Here is a 21,691-nt window from a genome sequence, read left to right as displayed (position 1 = left end):
CCTCAGTTTTAGAAAGACTTAGGTTTTTGAACAATGTCAACAAGTTAGATCCAAAGAGAATTGAACATTATCTTATCCTGGCATTGCATCCTGTGTCAGAGCAAGTTATCTCATCTTAAGTAATATTCATTACCAAAGGCATTATCACAGTCAATCATTACTAAATTCGCTTAAAAGGTCAGCACAGTTTACAACTCTGCATCCTTTTGATGCAGCCTAGTTTTGCATTGGGTTCCTGAAGTCATGCTACATTTCTGACAATAATTAATAAGAAATATTAGTAGGTTGTGACCTAAGTTTAGATTGTCCTATTTCAATATTTAAACAGTGTTTGACTCCATTTTTATTTTAATATCTTAATGTTGGGAGAAGTATAACATCTTTGGGGTCTAGTAAAACTCTTAAAAATATTTATTGGAAGAATGACAATTGCACCATTCATCTTGGTCTTTAAAATTTTTTATAAGATGTGAGATGAGTGAAGTAAGTATAATAGTCATTTTTGATACTGATAAATAATGGTTAATGATCAGCATATTCCTTACAATAGAAAATGTCCTATTTTTTAAAATTAAATAGGATTATTGTAAATTATAAAAGATCGAGGATAAGGATAAGCCAACTAGTCAATGATTCAATATGTAAAAATTGAGAGAGAACAAAACTTCACAGGGCCATTAATTACAAAATCTGATAAATATATGTTTTTATATGTAGAATTTTAATTTAGACTTAGAATTGTAAAAATGGACAGAGAATAATAGAGTGATGGAAATATGTGTATAGAGTAGCTTTTCTTTCTCTAATAAGTAAAGAAGAAAATCAACTAGAAAAATATACCCTTTTTATATAGTTAATATTTTTTATTTTGCATTATCTTTATTTCTTTAAAGACATTCTTTAGATGTCTTTTTAACATTTATTTGAAGCATAAGATGGGAGTGTTGTTGCTGAATCCAAAATCAGTTTGAATTTAGTAACTTCTGTCTTTCAAACTGCTCCTAATCTGTCAATTTTGCTTAATTTTAAATTATGATTATTATAACACACTTATGTATTTAATAAGAATGACAGGATTAGAAATACGACTAAATTGGCTCAAAAAATTAAAAATTCCTAAATTTGGAGTTATCTGCATATGCAAACAGGCTTTGGGATTTACCCACTTGTGATGCCACAAACTGTAAGCTATTTTTTTGCATATTTGCTTTTGCTAAAATACTGTGGGAAGAGATGATTTCACTTTTCCTATATTCCACTAGGGCAGATGAAGGTCTGGCTCCTATGTGAATTGTTTCAGGACCTGCCTGTTCTTCAGCATCACCCATTACTTAGGTTTTGCCATAATGCCCTCTTGACAACTTTTAGTATTTTCTATTTTTAAACTTCTAAATCGAAATTTTTTTTAAAAAATATATATGTATATTACCATAATACTCTATATATCATTCTCATATCTTGTCTGATTCCCATAAGACTTGGACTCAGACATTAAACAAAGCTATGACTGTAGGATTATAACAGAAATGCTTATGCAAAACACATTTGGTCAGTTAGCATCACGGGTCACTTGAGCTCTGCCTCTGAGAGTGAAGGAGCAGGGAATCTGATGACTGTAGAAATCTTGCCATTTGATTTTTTTTTTTAATGGTTTTGAAGGTGGGCTTGAACCACTCTTTTTAGATATAAAGTCTGTTTGGTACTCACAGAAAAACTTTCAAGATTGTTAGTAACACTTTGTATCCAGGAAGCTCTAAGAAAGGATTCTAAAGGTAGGAACAGGCATTGGTTATTGGCTTATCTTTCAAATTATACACTTCATGCAACCCCTTCTGAGGGGCATAAAGGAAATTAGAAAGAGTTGCAGTTCTAACAACAATGAATGCATCCCATTGAAAGTGGTAAGTATCCCTTTAGTACCACTCATTACTGGCTGGACATGCCAAGGCTGGGAGCTTGACGAAGGTCACATAGCAGGGCCATGGAACCTTCAAGAAAGGCATCTGGGATTCCCACTGACTGTTCCAGGCTTTAAGAGCTGCAGCCCTTGCTTTCTCTCTTGGTGATGATGCTGGATGCTTTAAATAGGGGATTCATCCCCCCACAGAGGAGCCCCATTATAATTTTCCCTGACAAGGCAGGGTGCTTCTTCATCCTCCTCCCAGATGGTCCCTTTTGATTCATTCAAGAACCAAAGAGGAATCCAAATGACCGTGCTGCCTGATGTCATGAAGGCCCGCACGTTTCTCTTTCAGCACCTAATTCTTTCATATGCCTCTTTCTCCCAAGTAGTTACCACTCCCTCTTCCACCTCCCTAATCCCTTCCCAAGTAAGGTACGTTTTTTTTTTTTGTTTGTTTTATTTTGTTTTGTTTTTCTTTTGCTCTCTCTCTCACTCTCTCTTTTCTGTATCTCTCGGAAATCAGACAGGAGTTCAGAGCACTTTCACTACCTTTTATGAGGTAGATTGTGATGTCATAGATGGGGGCAGGGCTAGTCAACTTTCTACCCACCTCCCAACCTGTGCTGAGGGAGCTCCGATCGGGAGTGGAAGCAGTGATTCTTCCATGGTGAGTAACTTTGCTTTCTAATCTAATGTCTCTGTACTCATTATTTCTGAACGAAGTGGCGGGCGGGGGGGGGGGGACATATTTCAGGGAAGTGACCATGTGTCCACTTAAGCCCTCTTTACTTACCATTAATCAACTTGGGCAAAGGACCGATTTATCTATTCTTTACATGGGTTAGGAATTCCACAACACAGACTCACTCTTCAATCATGATCTAAACTTGAGAAGCGAAAATTACATTTCCAATTCCTTTATTTCTCAGTCTTTCTTCCAATTGGGAGGGAAAGCCATTGCATATGTGGAATGAATCCATTCTGCAGTCCCTTTGTGAGCTTCTCTACAGAGAGCCAGTCAGGAGGAGGTATTCTTCTTCATTTGGAAGATTTCAGGGTCATAGAATATCCTTTATTGATGTTTGTTGAGAAATATTAAACTCTTCTCAAATTCTAGGGGTTAAAAATCTGAGGAAACTGATACATGAGGATTATCGACAAACAGTTTTAAAAAAATGAAAGCTTTCTCATGCCATGACTAAAATGTTCATTACAATAAAATCATTTGTCCTACAAGTTAAAAGCACAGTCATTTCAGGGTGTCACAACCAAATTTGCTACCATTTTGTTGTTTTTGTTGCATGCCATAATACTGATGCTGTTTTGTAGTCTCTTGCTAGTTAAGAGGTGTGAAAAGCTGCTGTTCTTTGTTCTCATTTGGGTTTCTATTACTGATTAGTCCTTTTATATGCCTTCATGTTTAGAAAGAAAAGATCAACTGGAGTGAGCATTTTTTCTCTGCTTCTTTGCTTGTTCTCTCACGGGTACCTATTAAAACTTTGCAAGATGTAAGGTTTGTGTGAAAGGGCAAAGGGATTCTTGGAAGTGGTTAAATCTTTAATGGATATCCAAGCAACAGGGCGAATGTTTTTAAAAAGGATTTGACCATTAGAATGCTAAGCCCTGTTACTTATCGTGGGGTGAGATGAACACATCTTGGTGTGGATCATGGGTCTTTTGAAATACATAAAAAGAGGATCATTCATGTTTCTCAAAGCATGCATCCCTAGTCAAGTAGCCATGTGTAAACACTGGCACTGGAGAACTGAGGGACAGTTGGAAGAGAGGGTTTCTCTCTCCTCAAGTTTCTCTATTATGTGTAGATCATGTTCCCTTTACCCTCAAAGTTATCCTCTTTTATACTAAAAACATGGGAACAGATACTGCCCTTTCTGGTACCCTGAATTTGGGAGTTGGGAGGGCTTCCAGAGATTATTTTCTCTCCTGAGCTTTCTAATATGAGGAAGTAACTATAATTATAGAGATTTCTGGCCTGATAAGAAAAGGTAGGGCCCTAACTGGCCAATAGGAAGATTTGGGTTGTAATTGCCAGTGGTCAACCTAATGTTACAACATGGGTGAAGGTGATGTGTGTTGGGTTATCCCTCTCAAGTCTCTGATCTACTTTTTTATTTAAAAGTACTATACTCCTGAAACCCAGGTAGAAGCAACCCTTCAGTGCTAGAGTAATCTGATGTCTAATCATAGCTCAAGTTTTTAATGTCTTTTATCAACCCCTCATACAGCTGCCAGGTAAGAAATGCTCCTATTTTATAAACTCTTGGAACACAATCATCTTTAAACTTCGTGAGTGAAGAGCGGTTGTGTTGTGCGCTTGTGCAAATTTGGAGCGTCTATCATGGAATGCCTTGTGCATGCACTTGTTTATCTTCATGTGCATGTGTCATTATTAGTGGTGTTCAGTGTTTTTTATTCATTTTGTATGTATTAAAATTATAATTTAAAAATACATACATACATACATATATTGTGCTGTAAAGGAGTCAGCGAAGTGTAACAGAAACAGCTTAAACTAGGGTCTAAGCACTGGTATTTTGGTCCTCTCTCCATCATCGATGATTAAGTAACTCAAAGTAAATTGCTTAGATCTTTCAGGTGTCAGTTTTTCTCATCTGTAAAATGATGATAGATGATCTGAAAGATGTAGCCCAAAATATCTCCATCCTAAAATTCTGTGGGTTTATGATATACTTTTAAGGAAATTATTTGTGGGAAAAGATAGTTTTTTATATTGAACATATAATTATTCAATCCAGAAAAAAATATTTCAGCCCCTACTAGGTTTTAAAACTCACCCTCTATCTGATGTAGTGTTATCTGGTTAATGATATATATGAGTAGCTCAATGTTCTTTTAAATGCACAATGTCATTTGACCAACTTGCTCAATATAAGCCATCACTACAGATAAATATCTGCAGAGATATAGAATCCACGATAGGTAGCTATGTGTTGACTTAGAACACGAATTTCCTTTTAAACTCTATACTTTTATGTTTTTCTACTTATTTGGGATTAAAAATTAGTCCTTAACTGCAAGGCAACTGATCTGGCTCATTGGGAACTTCAGAATTCAAAATTACTTCGATGATATTGCAGTAGTGCCTATGTGGTATTGGAAAGGAGTAGTGAATAGAGAACTAGGGTACTGAACTATGTGTTATGGTATATATGTACAGCCTGGCTCCTGATCCTCAGGAATGTATAGCCTCTTTGGGTAGTACAGACAAGTGTCAACTTAAAAGTAAAGATGGGAAGAGTTCAAATAACTAAGAAATGTGCCGTGGTATATAGGTGGCTGGACTACACTGGGATGATTGTGAGAAGCTGAGATGAGGCATTTTACTGACTTTAAAGGGTGGCAGAAATTTGTGTTATACAGAAGGAAGTTATCATGGAAGCAAGACCATGGTTTGCAAGACCACAGGAGTTGAGGATAAATTTTGGTTAAGACATGCTATATATCAAAATCACTGTATAGTTAATCTCCTTACTTCTTCAGATTATTATTATAATTACTAAAGCATATTAATTGTACACAGTATTGGGTTTCTATGAGACATTTGAGTTCCACATCCTTGTTGATCACTTTTCCCTGAGCATGTGCTGATTTTACAATAAAAGAAATATTTGTTTAGAAGAGCTGAAGAGGCTGCTAGTAAATGAACTGCAGCTTATTAAGTTTATTAAAATAAAATCAGGCCACTATTTTCTTAGGCAAAAAAAAAAGATCACAAATACTCATAGCCCCAGCTATGGAAGAGAAATAAATAAAAGGGAGGGGGGGTGAGGGAAGGAGAGAGAACTAACTCTGAGAGGGTCTAATTTTCTGATGAAAGTGAAAAGAGATCCTCTTTTGGAAATATTTCCTAAACCTGAAGAAAGGTTTAGAAAGTGATATAGTGTTGGAAATGTGCATAAGCTAACGAGAACCCATGTAATGAAGATGGTGTCACTTTTCTGTGTATTGAACAAGAATCATGTCAGATTCCGCCCCTGAACAGATGCTGTAGATGAGGTTAAGCACTGGGTGAAACGTCACATGATTAAGCAAGTCTCTTTTTTGAAGCACTTGGGAAAAGGAGATTATTGATTTGGATATGATTTACCCACATTGATGAACAAGAGTGCTTGCATTCTAAAGCCTCTTTGTTGCTTTCACAGATGATTTGCAGTGTATACTTGGCATCGCATAGAGGGAACTATGCTTTTGTATATCATGCCATCCAAATTCTTTCCAAGTTATTACTTTGACCTTTCTAACAGACTGGAGTTTCACAAATAAAAGTTTTGTTTCCCTTAACTCCTTTCTCAGATTCTAACGATCTTAGAACTTCATAAATAAATAAGGGCTTGGTTTAGATCATTCCGTAAAATGTCTCTTAATTTCTTAATGTGACATAAAAATTAGCTTTGTAGATTTTATTATCTCAGAAAATCACTTTCAAAGGCTAAACTTGTCTATCTGGGAACAACGAAATGATATGATCAAAGGCAGTTTTACAAAGCCAGGAATGCTCTTTTTAGAACTAATTTTTCAAAAAACCAAAAAAGTTCAAAAAAATAAGATTTAAATAAAATTCTGTGAAACAAATGTATTATAGATTCTTACAAGAAAGTAGGACTGTTTGTCTTGACAGAACAATGATAAGGATGGCAATTGTTCCCCTTCCCTACCTTCAAGTGTTCCTGGAGATCATTTTTAAAATAAAGGATCAGGTAGACCTGCAGTCAACAAATATCGAGTATATAACATGTGATAGCCACTGTCCTATGGGAAAGTGAAATTATGCAATCCAGACAGATGTACAAGTATCTACAATACATTATAATAACCTCTCTAAAAGAAATATATACAAGGCAATTTGAGCATTCTAATAGAAAAAGGGAAGCTTCATAAAGGGTCTATGCATGTGTGTATTGAAATATATTCTAGACTGACATTATCTGAAAATGCCAGAGATGAGTGGAAAGATGAAGAAAAGTAAAAGATGAAATTCGAATGGTAGGTTGGGCAGACATTTGTATGACCCATGCTGATTTTAAATCAGTGGTTTTCAAAATGACCAGAATTATCTGCATGTCAAACTCAGCAAAGGGGTGGGAGGAGCCTATGAAAAGGCAGAGGCTACTCTGTAGACCACTTGAATCAGCACACTTGGTAGTAGGTTCTTGGAATCTGTAATGAACTACCCACTTGCTAACACACACCAGGTGGTTCGTTTTCACACCAAAGTTTCAGAATCTCTACGAGGCAACAAAACTGACTCATGTGTCTGTGTTCTTTGAAGAAGTTTCAGAAAAAAAAAATTATTAACAAAAGATCTGGGACAAATAGGAACTGGAGGTAATATAAGAATATCTTGAGAAAATTGGTTTAAACATTGGTTAGACATGAGAACAAAACTTCCTAATAATGATGGTTATTATGTATAAAGAATGACTAAATAATGCTATTAAATCTAAAAGGAGGGGTGTGAGACTATAAACATTCAAGAGGCTGTCTTTCATCTTTCTTTTGTTTTGTTCCCATACAAAGAGTCGATGAAGATCCAAAATAATTTGTAAAACATCTCCCAAGTGGTGTGGAGATGAGAGAGAGGAAATAGTTCAGAGAAACTGTTTCTGAATGGTATTCTTTGGAAGAGCTATTTGACTAGTTTATTTCAATTAAGTAAATGTCATTTAAAAAAAAACATACTAGCATTCTTGTCATGACTGAAAAGCTTCATGCTCATGTCAAAGCAGTATGGGACCTATATGGTCTATGTTGAAAATTATTAAAAATGTAACTATATGTTTGAATCAGTAATCAACTAGAAATTGTAAATTTGTTGTTTTTTTCCTTAATGGACAGCATCTATTACTGTACAATCATCAGTCCATGTACAAAGTTAAGAAGTGCTCAAAGATGTAGCGAGAAGGGACACTTGAGAGATATTTCACATTTTACTGAGACATCATAATGAGCCCTGGTCTGTAAGAAGGCAGACCTCTCTTCACAACATCAAGAACCAGTTCTGGAATTAACCTCCTCATTGCTTTGCATACAGCTGATTGATTACAGGTTGCCATAATTTTATATTTGAGAATGCTTTTGGAAATCAGGAAAGGATGGGGAATCCTGTTTTGTTTTGTTTTGTTTTTTGTTTTTTGTTTGTGATACAGTGCATTTCTTTATTTTTTTATTTTTATTTTTTTCTCCTTTTTTTATTAGTTACACATGACTGTACAATGATCTTGATAATCCATACATTTGAATCAAATGGGGTATAATTTCTCATTTTTCTGATTGTACAGGTTGCAGAATCACATTTGTCATGCCGTCATCTATATATGTACAGCAGAATCCTGTTTTTATCTGGGTTTTTGTTGTTGTTGCTGGTTTTTTTTTTTTTTTGAGTCAATGACAATGTTTTTTCTTGGCAGAGTTGGAGATACTGCTGTCACCTTCTAGAAGCAACTGCTAAGATGCCAAATTAGTTTGGGCATACTAAGTTAATGATGTTAAAAAAAAAGTGATTCTAGCAGATATTTCTTACCAATGATGTGTAGCTCTGGCAAGGTAAATACAACTTCAGGTGCTTCTAAGAAGATGCACCAAGCCAAATTATTTTCCTCAAGGCCCATTTTACCTAAATAAAAGCTGAATAGACAATAGTAACAATCATATGGTTTTGTTGTTAGAGATCTGAAAAAGTAACATAAAGAAGACAATAATTTCTTAAATAATGTTAAAATGATAAGCTGGATATTGCTATTCAGTGAGAATTTGAAAACTATTTCATATCATCTGGCTGGTATTGGACAACACTAACATTCTCTCTGGGCTTTTCTTTGTATATAAAACTTGTAATTGTAATATCAGTAATAGCTACGTAGAAGGACAATCTCATGTAGCAAATACCAACAATTATTCTTTCTAGTTAAGATACATCGAAGATTTTATAGGTGCCAAGCACTGTGCTAAAGCTTCTTAAATATACTATGGAATTCAGTTTAGATAATGGTCTTGTGGAGGAGACAGTGTCAGCTCCATTAGAAATATTAGGAAAAGAAGATTGGAGAATTTTCCTATTTCCAGGAGCTCAAAGTCAGCCGCTGTGTTCTCCACAGCGTGGTGTGCTTCTGTCTTTCCTTGTCTGACACATCAGTGTGATTATTTAATTATTTTTCTCCATGAAGTTGTAAGCTAGTTAAGAATGTGTTTGTCAACTGGATCCTTGAACAATGAGCACATAGCACAAGCCTAATACATTAGCACACTTTGCAAAGCCTTCTCCCATAGTAATAATGTTTTTGCACTGGAAATTTCTAAAAACTGATTCTGAAGTCTATCATTCCTTCATTCTTTCCTTTATTTATTTATTATTAAAAACTTCTTTTAGTTGCAGTTGGACACAATACTTTTATTTTATTTATTTATTTTTATGTGTTGCTAAGGATAGAAACTAGGGCCCTGCACATTCTAGGCGAGTGCTCTACCACCCATCCACAACCCCAGCTCCTTTATTTATTTTTACATGAAATGCTAGACTTCAAAGCACATTGCTTTTTAGCATTTGGAGCCACCAATTAAGTAATCAATTTTTTTCGAGCTAACTGAATTTCTTTATAATTTATTTTGTTAAAATTTTTTTTGTTTTATTATACTTAAGATTTTAAGATTATGGCATGGAAATATATAGAATTTCTCCCCAAGAGAGCTAAATTAATCATACTGGTTCCTTTGAAAAGAGTTGGAAAGTAACATGGTTACTTTCATTTGCCCTCCTACCTGAACATTATGACACATGAAAATGTTAAATAATTACATTTAAATATGAAATATTGATTTATACTTAAGCATCCTAAAGTATTAATGTCCCCTAATAGTCTTTACAATTTGTAATAGATTTTCACATGTTTTAATAGATTTGGATCCAACCACATATGATAAATCTGTAAATTCAGAATTGTTTCTCTCACAACTCATATATATTTATATATATATATGACTCTGAATTTATGGTCTGTTACATTTACTATGTGACTTCACTTCTGAAGTTCGCCTTTTGGCTCAAGACACCTTCTAGTGTTTCATCTTTCCATTTTCTATGCAGGAAGAAGTGAGAAGATAAAATTATACACTTACTTGCTATGCTAGCAACCCTTAAGGAGGTTTCCCAGAATACCTGCCCTTCACCCCCCTGCAATTTCTGCTTTCATCACCATGGCTACCTTTAGATGTAAGAGAGACTGGGAAATAAAGTGTTTTAGTTAGGCCAGTTGCTGCCCTGATTAAAAAGGGGAGGCCATGACAGGGGCTCATGGAATATTGGGTGGTCAACCAAGGCAGGATTCCAAAAACAAAGATGAAATTATCCCCATAAAATTAGATTAGAAACCGACAAGAATTCAGGAAGGAGAAAACAAAACCTATTCTTATACTAGCCAGGATACCTTGACAGACATATTCTTATTTTTGAAACTCAAATTTAAGTGTTATGCAAATAGTCTGATGTGCTTTCTTGTCTTCTACATTTTTGAGAGAATTAAGACAGGTAATTTGCTGCCTACATTCTAGACAATAGGATGCCAGATTCTATGTGAGGAGGAAGGCTTTGTTTCCCAGACGCCTTCTTTTGTAGAGTTACAGTCAGATGGAAGCTGACAATGAATTATCTGAGTATCCCAATGAATCCCCATCTTATGAGAGATCTGGAAACAAACAAACAGATAAAAAACAACAACAACAACAACAAAAAGGGTGCGTTAGGCTAGGGTGGTAGCCCTTGCCAGAGAATGCAAGAACTGAATTCTGGCTTTTGAGCAAGTTGATCCACCTCTTAGAAGCTTCATTTTTTTCAGGTATAAAATAAAAATGAGATGTGTATCTACCAGGTTATTCGTATCAAAATGTGTTGATTAATGCCACACACTTAGCACAGGGATCTTAATGTAGTAGTGGTAAATATACATGGACACCAATATTGGTTATTTTGTCTTGTCCAAGAGAATGTATCTATAGTTTGGTGATGTAGTTGCCCTCCTCCCTCTCTTTCATCATGTCCACCCTCAATTAAACTGTTGGATACACAGCACCGAATAACCACCAAGGGTCTCTACCCTTACAGAGATTCCATTCTTTTGTCATTAGAAGTTCTAGAGGGATCACTTAGAGAGGTCATGTTTAAAAATAGGGAAGGGAATGGCCTCAAAAAGAAAGTATTGATTTTCACAATTCTGTCTGTAAAAGAATCACAAGAGTAGCCATTAGAAGTGGAAATTCCAAGATTCTACTTCCACACTTTAGAAAATAAGGCTTGAGAAAGGCTAGGGGGCTCATTTTGGTTAGCCATTATAGGATGCTTTGCAACATCTTTGAACTTTCCTCACTGATGTCAGTAGCACCCCCTCCCTCCCCAGCGGTGATATTCAAATGTCTTCAGATACTGTCAAACGTGCCCTAGTTTGAGGAACAAAATTGCCTTTGAATGAGAACCATAGGGCTGGTTGCAATCCTGACCTTTCATCCACCATTTAAAATGCATCCTGTTAGGTCTTCCCTATAGGTGGGAGCAGATGACAGGCACCGTAGTTCCAGATTCACCTCCAGACTGACTCTAGCAAGGGCATGGAGGTGTACTTTCCTACAAGCAAGACTCCAGAGAACCTGTCACAGTTGTCCTTTGATGATCACTTTCTTACCCTTTTTGAAGATCTGCATCCACCTCCCTTCCTGTTTACTAGACATGTATGCATTTCTACTCCCAGAGACAATTAAGGCTTTCAATGAGAATGTTTAGAAAAAAGTTTGAAAAAGGTAAAATTTGACTTCAGTTTCTTGCTTTTTAGCAAACAAAGGTAGTAAAGTTAAAAATTTTCAATTTTGTAGCCCTTAAAAAAAAACTTTCCATGTATCATTACCTACTACTTTATCATTGCATAGTACTTTCAGCATATATTTTAATCTCTGTGGTGAGGAAGCCAGTAAGTATATCTTAAAATGTAAGCAAAAAGGGAAGTGATAGGTAGTTTATGTTCTTCTTAAATTTTTTTTTAAAATAATAATATGAAGTACATTAGGCTACTATTCTCCTTGAGAGTCAAATTACTCATTTTTTTTTAAAGATAGTACTTATGAAGAATAATTCTGCAATGTGGAAATGAGTGGCAGGTGAGCCCTGAAACAGGAAGCTGTAAGTAGGAACTGAATATTTTTCATGGCTTAGCAATTTTTTTTTCCTTAAAGCAATTTGGAGAGCTGTGACAGGTGGCATCCCCAGATACAACAGACATCACTCTCTTAAAGATGCACCTAGAATGCATTTGAAGAATTTACCTTGTATTTTTCACTGGGTAGGGTAAAGAAATAATGAGGTGGCCTTTATATCTTGTAATAAATATGAAGGTGATTTAACTTTGTCAGCGGCCTGATTCATAGGGACTTCAAGATAGGGATTGTGCCTTGAGGAAAACTTTCATCTTAATACTAAACATAATTTTTAGTAGGGGCAAGATACTGTATCACACCATCTCCAACCCTTTCATGTTCCTCTGTGTTCCCCGGTTAAAAGTTATCATCTTCTTGAAATTAAGGAAGTACTTTTCCTCCTACCCCAGAAGAAGTTTTCAAATTTCAGTGGTTTGAGGTTTTCTTTCAAAAGAACCACTAATATTTTTTTCCAGAATATTTTTTGGCAATACTGTTATGCATTTTTCAGCCTTTTGAGGATTCTCTTTCCTTTAATCTGTAATTTTGAAAGTCTCTTGTATAGCTTGGCCTCTTTTGCAAGGGAACAGATAATATGTTGTCCATCCATAGAGGTTCTTTGTTGGACCAAAGACATAATATTTCCAGTTTTAGATCGAAGGGAACCCTCAGGTGCTTTTGCTGCATCTTCCCTAAAGTACATTCACTCCAGGAGAGACAGAATAGAAGGTTCCAAACTAGGCCATGCCCTGGCAGGCACCTGTATGGGAAAGTATCCTGGCTTCTAAGGAGAAGAGAACCACTTTAAATGTCCTTTATTTCTACTTTTATTTAAAATCAGTTGGAGCTGTGGTGTACCATTAAACACACGATTCCCAAAGACAAACGTCAGGAGCTCGAATTGCTGGTAATTGTTTATTAGCTAGCAAGTTTCTTCTCCCTAAGCCTCAGTGCCTGTTTATAGAATGGTGTCGATAAAGTTGGTGTATGCTTTCGTTTTTGAAATGAGTGTTAAGTGATAGTAACATATAAGAAAGATCTAACTGGGGTATTTCAATATGTATTGAATCTACAAAATCTAAAATTTTCTCTTTAGAGAAATACTCAATTTTTATTTTTCATCTTACACTCAATTTAAGGGACAGCCTAAGCCAAGAATCTATCACTGCACTAACCAAACACTAAACCCAATATGTCCACCTAACCCCAATATGATTTCTGTGTTGCTAGCCTTTTGCGGGAGGGTATACTAGAAAAGGGCAAGGAGGAATGTGTTTGCAAAGAGCCAGACGTCTAACTATAATGAGATAAGACCAATACATAGACAAAGTTTTTGAGGGCAAAATTGTTTTGAGTAGCCAATGATTTGATTCTAGCAAGAAAGGCAGCCAGAATTGAGATGGAATCATGAAATACAGATTCATAGGTGAACTGTCATTTTTGTAGGTATGGTCTCCCCTTCATTTCTTTGTTGGATTTATCTCTTTGGGGGACACACTCCATAGCCAGTGTTAAGTCCCCAGCAGTGTGGTTCCTATGACCTATTTCCTTTGAAAATCATATTTTCAGACTATTCTCTATAAATGGAAAAATTGAGATTGTAAGTAGGACCACTCCATTGATATTTCATCATCGCTGTCAAGGAGAAGAAAACTCACCACCTTTGGGTAGTACTTTGTTCTTGTCTTGCTGGGGCTGATGATACCTGCATGCTACTCCAATCATCTATAGAATACTTGCTTCAATGCAGGGTTCCTGGAGTCTGAAGCATTCAGGTGTTGTAGTAAATTAAGATGAAAATCCCCAAGAGACTCAGAGGTTATATGCTAGTCTTCTATATTCTCATATGTCTTTAAAATTTAAAAACTATTCAAAGTTTATCTTCTCACATGGATTTCAGAATAACTTGTAAAATACATTGTTATTATTAACCCCATTTTATAACTTGAAGAAACCGAAATTCAGAGAGATTATTAAAGCATCCCCAAGTTTTACAGGCAGTAACTGGTACAGCCAAGACTCAGATCCAGTTTCTCTCATGTGTAGTCTTGTGTTTTGTGCAAGGTAAGAACGGTACTGGTTTCTTTGTGCTCCCTAGACTATAAATCGAACAAGAAACACAGGTCATAGTATGGGTCAGATGCTGTCGTGATGATAACAGCTGATGTTTTGGGGTTCTTACACATTATACCTGTTGGTCTAACATTATATCATGGTGCCCACTGTGTGATAAATTAAATGACTATGTTGTAGAAACGTAGGATAATTTTTCTTAATTTCTTTGATAAATAGGAAATGGTATATATGATATCTAGTTCTAATAGGAGAACTGGAAGATGTATTTAATCAAATTTTCTTTGAATATTCATAGATTTTGTTTTGTTTTGTTTTTAGTTGCTGGCAAGAAAATCAGAAATGAGATAATGATGTCTTTGCCACTTGCTTAGTTCAGATCCCATGTAAATCAAGATTGCAAGATTGGAAGTTTGTGTGACTTTTGTCTCCTTTGTGGCTTAAGAAAATCCACCCTCATTACTGCTTGGTCACATGACTTACATTTATAAGCAGATAAAGCATATACTTACCTCTAGATCAATGCCACCAGGTACCCAGAATGAAGATAATCAGGCAGGAAAACTCTGTGGTAGATTATAGATTAGTCTGGTTGAGATGGCATGGTATGTGTCCCAGTGGGTTGCAACCTACCTCTATTAGATATGAATATTATGAACCCAGGTTCACAGAAAAGTTAACTTCTCTATTTCAGCTTCCTCATGTACAAAGAAGGAATGATGACATTTACATTATACTATTTTGAGGGTTAATAATTTGTTTGGGCACTAACATTATACTGAACAAACAGTTCAGTGCCTTGCAGATGCTGGTACTATTAATAGGGGAGATAGATTTTTTTAAAAAAACCTAAGTCTTTTGTAATGGAAAGCAATAATTAAGTATAAAGACTTTTAAGTGTGTCTCATTTCTTAGCAAAGGCTGATCTTCAGACTGCCACTCAGGGTACAGTAGGAGGAAAAACTTGTATCACGGTTGGCTACTGTTTCCTTTCTCCAGAATATCCCACCTTCTACCCTCCTGATAATCTTATGCCATTGGATGTAGTGGAAGAAAGAACAGGTAGAAGGAAAGCCAGTGTACTTAAGCTTTGTGTCTTTGGTCAAGCATTTTCATTTCTTATTTCCCCATTTATAATGTTTATTATTAACAATATTTAATGAATAGTTATGGCAGACTCAAATCCCAAGTACTGTTTTAGGTGTTTGGAACATAGCATGTGAGTGGGAAACAATAAACAAGAGAAGAAAATGCATATTGGATGGTGATAATTGTAGGAAAAATATAGAAATAGGGGGAGAGGACAACAAATTGAAGAATGGAAGGGATAGAATTGCAATTTGAAATGTATGGCTAAGGACAGTTTTCCCTAAGATGCTGACATTTGAATCAAGATTGGAAGTGAGAGAGCAGTCCTTATAGATATCTGGAGAAAGAGTGTTCCATGCAGAGAAAACACTAAATGCTAAGTAAGGCCTTGCATTCTAACATGACTGGTTTGAGCAACAGCCAAAAGATCAACATTTAGAGGTTGAGTGAACAAAGAAAAAATCAGAAATATTAAGGACCACTTGCTATCCAACCAGATTTTGCACTGAATTCTACTCAGACTGAGTCAAGGACACCCCCCACACACACACACAGAGGATGATGGTAACAGAATAACATCATTTTTGTTTATTTAACAGAACATTCAGGCTGTTATCTAATAATAAAGATGGAAAGAAGCAAGTAGAGTAGTTTGGGGCAATTACGATAACAATCTAGCCAGTGTCCGATGAGTTGGTCAAGGTGGTTAAGAGTAGAGAAGGTGAGACAAAGTCAAATACTGAATGTTTTGAAGATGTTACTGATGGAATTTGATGACAGATTAGATATTAAGTCAGAACAAGATGTAGCCTAAAACTCTGGGTAGCCTATCTAAATGGTAGGAAGAATGGTAAGAATTCTCCCTCCCCCTGAGAGGGAGAAGACAGTGGAAGAAGTAGATCGGGGGAGGAGTGGAGTGCAGAGCTCTTGCTGTCTCTGAAAGATTGAGAGGAGTCAATAAGAAAATATATGCAGAAATTGAATTGTTCTCCAAATGCTAAGAAGTCATCTTTATGAAGCTAACTCTTTCAAGCACCTGAAATAGAATCTATGTGGAAATTAACTAAAAGAGTTAATGATTACATCTCATTGAGTTGTAGGAAACCTGTACCTGAATCTGTGACTGTACACAGGGATCACTTGAAAATGATTTGAATGTGTGTTAACATTGGTAGTGGGTTTACAGCATACAATGGAAAAAGCAGTGACCAGGAAGAAAAAAAAATGATTTAGAGGGTATTATTCTGTGTCTACTCAAAAAATGTTTCAAAGTAGACCGAAAAAAAATGTGTTTAATTATAAAAGCCATGGATCAACTGCTCAAATTTAAAACTAATTTAATTAAAATTACTGGATTTTAAACATGCATTATATTGAAGACCTCTTATGAGCACTTGAATAATGATACCATTTCTTCTTGTCTTAATTCTCATTTCTATAATGAAAGAAGAGTTGAAATTTTTGGGTTAATGTAGTGAATTATTTTATGTAGCTATGTATGTGTCTAACATTTCACTTTAGTTTTCTGCATTATATTTAAGAGATAATTAGTCTTGAATTGTGTAAGAAAATTATGATATTGGAGGAAAAAAGCAATATTAATGTACTATAGCAGCCCCCCTTTAAACACAGTGATACATTCCAAGACCCCCCAGTGGATCCTGAAACAACAGACCACATGGAACCCTGTGTATTATACTGAGAACCCTTGGCTACTAAAGTGTCTGATGTGTAGTTAGACTGGAAAATGGTTTGACTCTTGTCCTGGGCAAGACAGAGATGATTTCAGCATGCTGCTCAGAACAGTGTGCAGTTTAAAACTTAAGTATAGTTTATTTTTGGAGTTTTCTGTGTAATATTTTCAGACTGAGATTGAATATGGGTAATTGAACCTATGAAAAACAAAACCATGTTTATAGCAGCTCAATTCACAATAGCTAAACTATGGAACCAACCCAGATGTCCTTCAGTAGATGAATGGATAAAAAAATGTAGTATATATATTCAATATATATTCAGTTTTTAAAGAAGAATGAAATTATGGCATTTGCTGGTAAATGGATGGAGTTGGAGAATCTCATGCTAAGCAAAATAAACCAATCCTAAAAAAACAAAGGCTAAATGTTTTCTCTGATATGTAGACGATAATTTACAATAGAGGGACCTAGGGAAGAATAGAGTTACCTTAGATTAGGTAGAGGGGAGTGACGGGAGGGGAGAGGAGACGATATGGGCATAGGAAAGATAATAGAATGAAACAGACATTATTACCTTATGTACATATACCACTGCATGACTGATATGATTCTATAACTTATACAATCAGAAAAATGAGAAATTATACCCCATCTATATATATCAAAGTGCATAAATGCATTCTATTGTAATTTATAACTAATTAAACAAATTTTTTTTTAAAAAAATGAAGCAAACCATGAATAAGGAGAGCTACTTATTTAAAGTCTTCTGCGCAGTCCTCCATGTATACTTGGAAGGGCCATGGAGAGTATGGTAAATGGTTTTGTCTTAATTGCTGACTCTCCTCAATTGCTAGTGTTTGATTGGGCTGTATGTTGAGTGAATTCTGAGACCATGTCCAGGACCAGTAGAAAAGAAGACTATGATTGATCAGGCAGGTCTGATAAGGGTTCCAATGAAGTGGCAGTGAGTGTGACACCCATTAATCACCCTTGCTTCACTGGCTCTGGAAGGGGCTTAGATCATTGATGAGTACTGGTTGTCTTATGGATGCCCGTTGCTTTCTGTGACGCCTATCCTACTTGCTGTTTCCCGACTTTTACAAACCTGAGCCCAGGCAATGTCCTTCCTTTGGTTTTTACTTTTAATCATCTTGGATCTAAAAAATTTTTGAAAGGCATATTCTTAAAACCTGCCCCTTGCTACGTTGTTATTTGGTTAATAAATGTGTGCACAGTAGGAAAAGGGGTCAGCAAGAGTAGTTGTCTTATAGTTCTGAGAGGGGGTTTATGTTTGACGAGATGTTCAAGTAATGCTAAAGAACCCATAAGCTTCGACAACTGAAATTCTATTGGTGGTTTCAGAGGATGAGATGAGATTAGTCTTAGCTGGAGACGGAAGATGCTAGATGCAGTGTTTTCAGTTTGAATGGAAGATGAAAAATTTCTGAATTTTTCATCTATTTGGTAGCAAGTAGATTTAAGGGTTAAAAAAGCAAGACTAGGGAACCCCATTTTGTGAACAAATAAAACAAAATTTAAAAGACACAAATGGCGATTTGAGGAAAGGTAGATCACAGTAATACTAAAAGCCAAGATTCATTAAGGGGGCTTACTTATACCATGGGGGAGGCACTCAGCTTTAGGGACATTATCTCATTTAGCATTTGATCCTAAGAAGGGCTATTTTCATTTTAATGATAAATTTGAGGCCGAACAAGGTTGAGGAGCTTATTCAAGATCAAGTTGTTAGTGATCAGTCTAATCGGAACTTGAACTCAGGCTTGGAGTGGTAGTCTCGGCTTTCGTTGCTAGGAGAGAAGAAAGGACAAAAAGCGAGGGGCAGCAGAAGGCAGGAAGTATAGCATGATTATAAGAATTGTATTTCCTGAGGAGACGTGAGCACATGCTGAAAGAAGAGACTGAGGTCCTGAGAGGCTGCACGCACTCACTGGGGATGGATCTCTGCCACCCTTCCTTACTCTCTTCACCCAAGACCTGGTAGCAGCAGAAGCTTTGGCTACTTTTTTCCATATACCTGATAAAGAGTGGGACCTGGCAAGGATGGCAATTTACTTTCCCAACGTATAAATAGTGCCATATTATGAACACAGTTCCTAGTGGTTGTATATGAAAAGAAGTGAAGAAATGAAGAATACTTCCAAATCAAATCAAGCTCATTTGCAAGGCATAGTCTTCTGCTAACCGTCACAAACTGATTGTCCTGGATTCCAGTAGTCTACACTCCTCTGAGTCATATGCTTTGCATGCCAAATTGTTAAGCAGCTTTCAGCACTTTATCAGCAGGCAGACACTATGTTCATACAAAGTTAGGCACTTCTGATAGTGAGGGGTCCATGGATCTTTGATCCATTTTGTCAAGACTTAGTTTCTCTTTGTTTTTAGACAAGGGTTCCTCTTAACGTTGGCTCCTGGTCATGATGCTGCTAATTGGGGAGAGAGAATGGTGGGAATAAAGGGATCAATAGTAGTGATGCTCTACTAGAGGGACGTCAAAAAGGAGCCTTAGCTCCTTGAAGAGTTGTTATGATATGTAAATGTTGTAACGACACATAATGGGCCATGGTCAGAGATGACATGATCAATTAATGCACGGTATTCTGATGTGACATAGAAGCCCAGCAAGATCTATTTATAGTGGGTAATCTGCAAATTAACTGGCATTTCTTCCTCTGATGAATTTATTTCCTGAAGTGTGGGACAATAAAGGAACCTAAAAGAAAGGAAGAAATCCAGAAAAAAAAAAGAGATGAGGATTTCCTAGATGACCAGGCATTCCTGTTCAACACTTTCCAAGAGCCAACCTACCTCAATACTCCTACATCTCTTTGAGATCCCAAGTTTAGCAAAAAAAATGTCTAGTTTGGGGTTCAGCAAAAACTGTTTAGCTTTTAATAGTAGGGAAACATGGCTCTCAGCCATATTTAGGAAATTTGTTGACTGTAATTAAGCCTTCATGGGAGTCCCCAAGGTTTACTTACTTATAATTGAAAAAATGCAAATGAAGATAGTTAATCAGTGGACTGGCCGACTATGAAGTGCTGCTATCTACCTAAAGGAATTGAAAAGGAAGACACAAATATGTCCAGTTGAGAAAGTTACCTGAGAACCAATTGGTAAATTTCTCAGCAAGACCCTGGGGATTTTTTTTCTTAGCCTGAGATGGCAGTGCCTTTCTGCTAAGGTCTTTGCCAATTTAATCTTGAGCCATTACCTACAGATTTCCTAACAATTGGCCTTCTACCAGCTGCCTCTCTGGCACCACTCAAAGAAGCCCTGCAGAAAAATAACAGACCTCTCCTTTATAACATGATCTACTCCTTAAAACTGTAAAATACTTAATTTTCAAGACCCAAGTAATCAAATAGGAATGCCTTTAGGATTCAGTAACTTTTCAGATACATTAGATATCAGATCAGTTAGATATTGGTATGTTAGATATCACAGTATATGCTGTGATATAAATTGTTTTAATGCATTTTTCTAATAATAAGTATATCAAAGCTGTGATGGTCATTTTTACCTCAGATATTATACTTGTTAATGTATGCAGTTAATTTTTAATGCCCAATTTTTAGATCATCCATTAAAATGCTTTGCACTTAATGATTAGATCCTCTCACTAATGATTTCATGAATTGCCAACACATTATATGGTCGATACAAAAATGCACAATCTATCCCACAAAATTAGTTGTGAGAGCAAAAGAGTTAATGCAGTGTTGTTTAGCTAGAAATGTTTGTCCATATCCTGATAAATATATATGTATAATAAAAACAAAAAGTATTAAACAATGTAAACATAAAGTGCAATGGATGATGTATCTGTGCTATAAACTATATATGAAGTTTAAATTTGACAATTCTGTCAAAATGTAACTTCTTGGAGGAGGGAGGTAAGTATGTTTCCTGTGCCGCTTAGCGGATTCTAAGAGAGCCAAGTGCCATGATTGATTAATAGTGTCTGCCATGGATACTATAAGGGTGAGTGGTAAATTGCTGCCCTGTGTTCGCCACTGTCCCTGTCTTAAGAGAAAGGAAGCAAGCTTTGCTAGCTTACTTCATTGTTGATATTTGAGGAGGAAGAATGACTGGAGCAGAGCTCTGAAATGAGGGCTTGCTATAAAAGAAATTTTTTTTTTTTTTTTTTTTTTTTTTTTTGCGAGTGTATAAACATCCTGAGACGACTTAAGTGGAGAAAGATACGATTAGGCTAGACCTTTTCACTGTGTTTTTGTTTGCTTGAGTTATTTATTGCCCAGGACATGGTAGAGTTTTTAAAAAGTGTTATTGATATGGACTTGCAGATATTTCAAGGTATTTCAAATGTATCACAGTTTCTAAGGAGATCAAATACCTCTTCAAAGTCTCATGGATTTTTTAAACATGAAATGTTCCTCTTGGCGGATAATAGGCTCCAGTGCTCTAGGTTTCTAGCCTTCCATTCATTAACAGCAAAACTGACTTGTAGCAAAATCTTTCCCCCACCCCGCTACAAGCAATTTGTGACTGCTTTTGGGGAAATGATAGTTTAAATATAAATAAATGGCCAGCTCCATTGGAAAGATTCCAGTTTTCTCATGGTGTTTGCTTTCAGTTTATTGTCAATTCTTTCATCACAACTTCCTTCCCTGAAATGTGTAGGCTAGCCCCATTAAAATACTTCTTGTTTTAATATATTAAAACCATGTCA

The 21,691-nt window shown here is 36.0% G+C and overlaps 1 protein-coding gene across 8 annotated transcripts in view; it reads left to right on the top strand.

Moving 5' to 3' along the window:
- Window positions 1-21,691, top strand: part of Ctnna2 (catenin alpha 2) — a 1,061,169-nt gene that overhangs the window by 1,031,598 nt on the left and 7,880 nt on the right. For 7 of the 8 annotated variants that reach the window (XM_078028938.1, XM_078028945.1, XM_078028943.1 and 4 more), the window contains one exon: window positions 2,427-2,570. The exons of the other annotated variant lie outside the window; for it this stretch is intronic. In XM_078028938.1, the coding sequence (XP_077885064.1) occupies window positions 2,427-2,570 (144 nt within the window). The remainder of the gene's footprint in view (window positions 1-2,426; window positions 2,571-21,691) is intronic. 8 annotated transcript variants of the gene reach the window in all.

This window comes from Ictidomys tridecemlineatus, chromosome 12 (genome assembly GCF_052094955.1).
Source record: "Ictidomys tridecemlineatus isolate mIctTri1 chromosome 12, mIctTri1.hap1, whole genome shotgun sequence".
Lineage (NCBI taxonomy): Eukaryota > Metazoa > Chordata > Mammalia > Rodentia > Sciuridae > Ictidomys > Ictidomys tridecemlineatus.
Note: the sequence above shows the minus strand (reverse complement) of the source record. Positions and strands in the feature narration are given on the sequence as shown.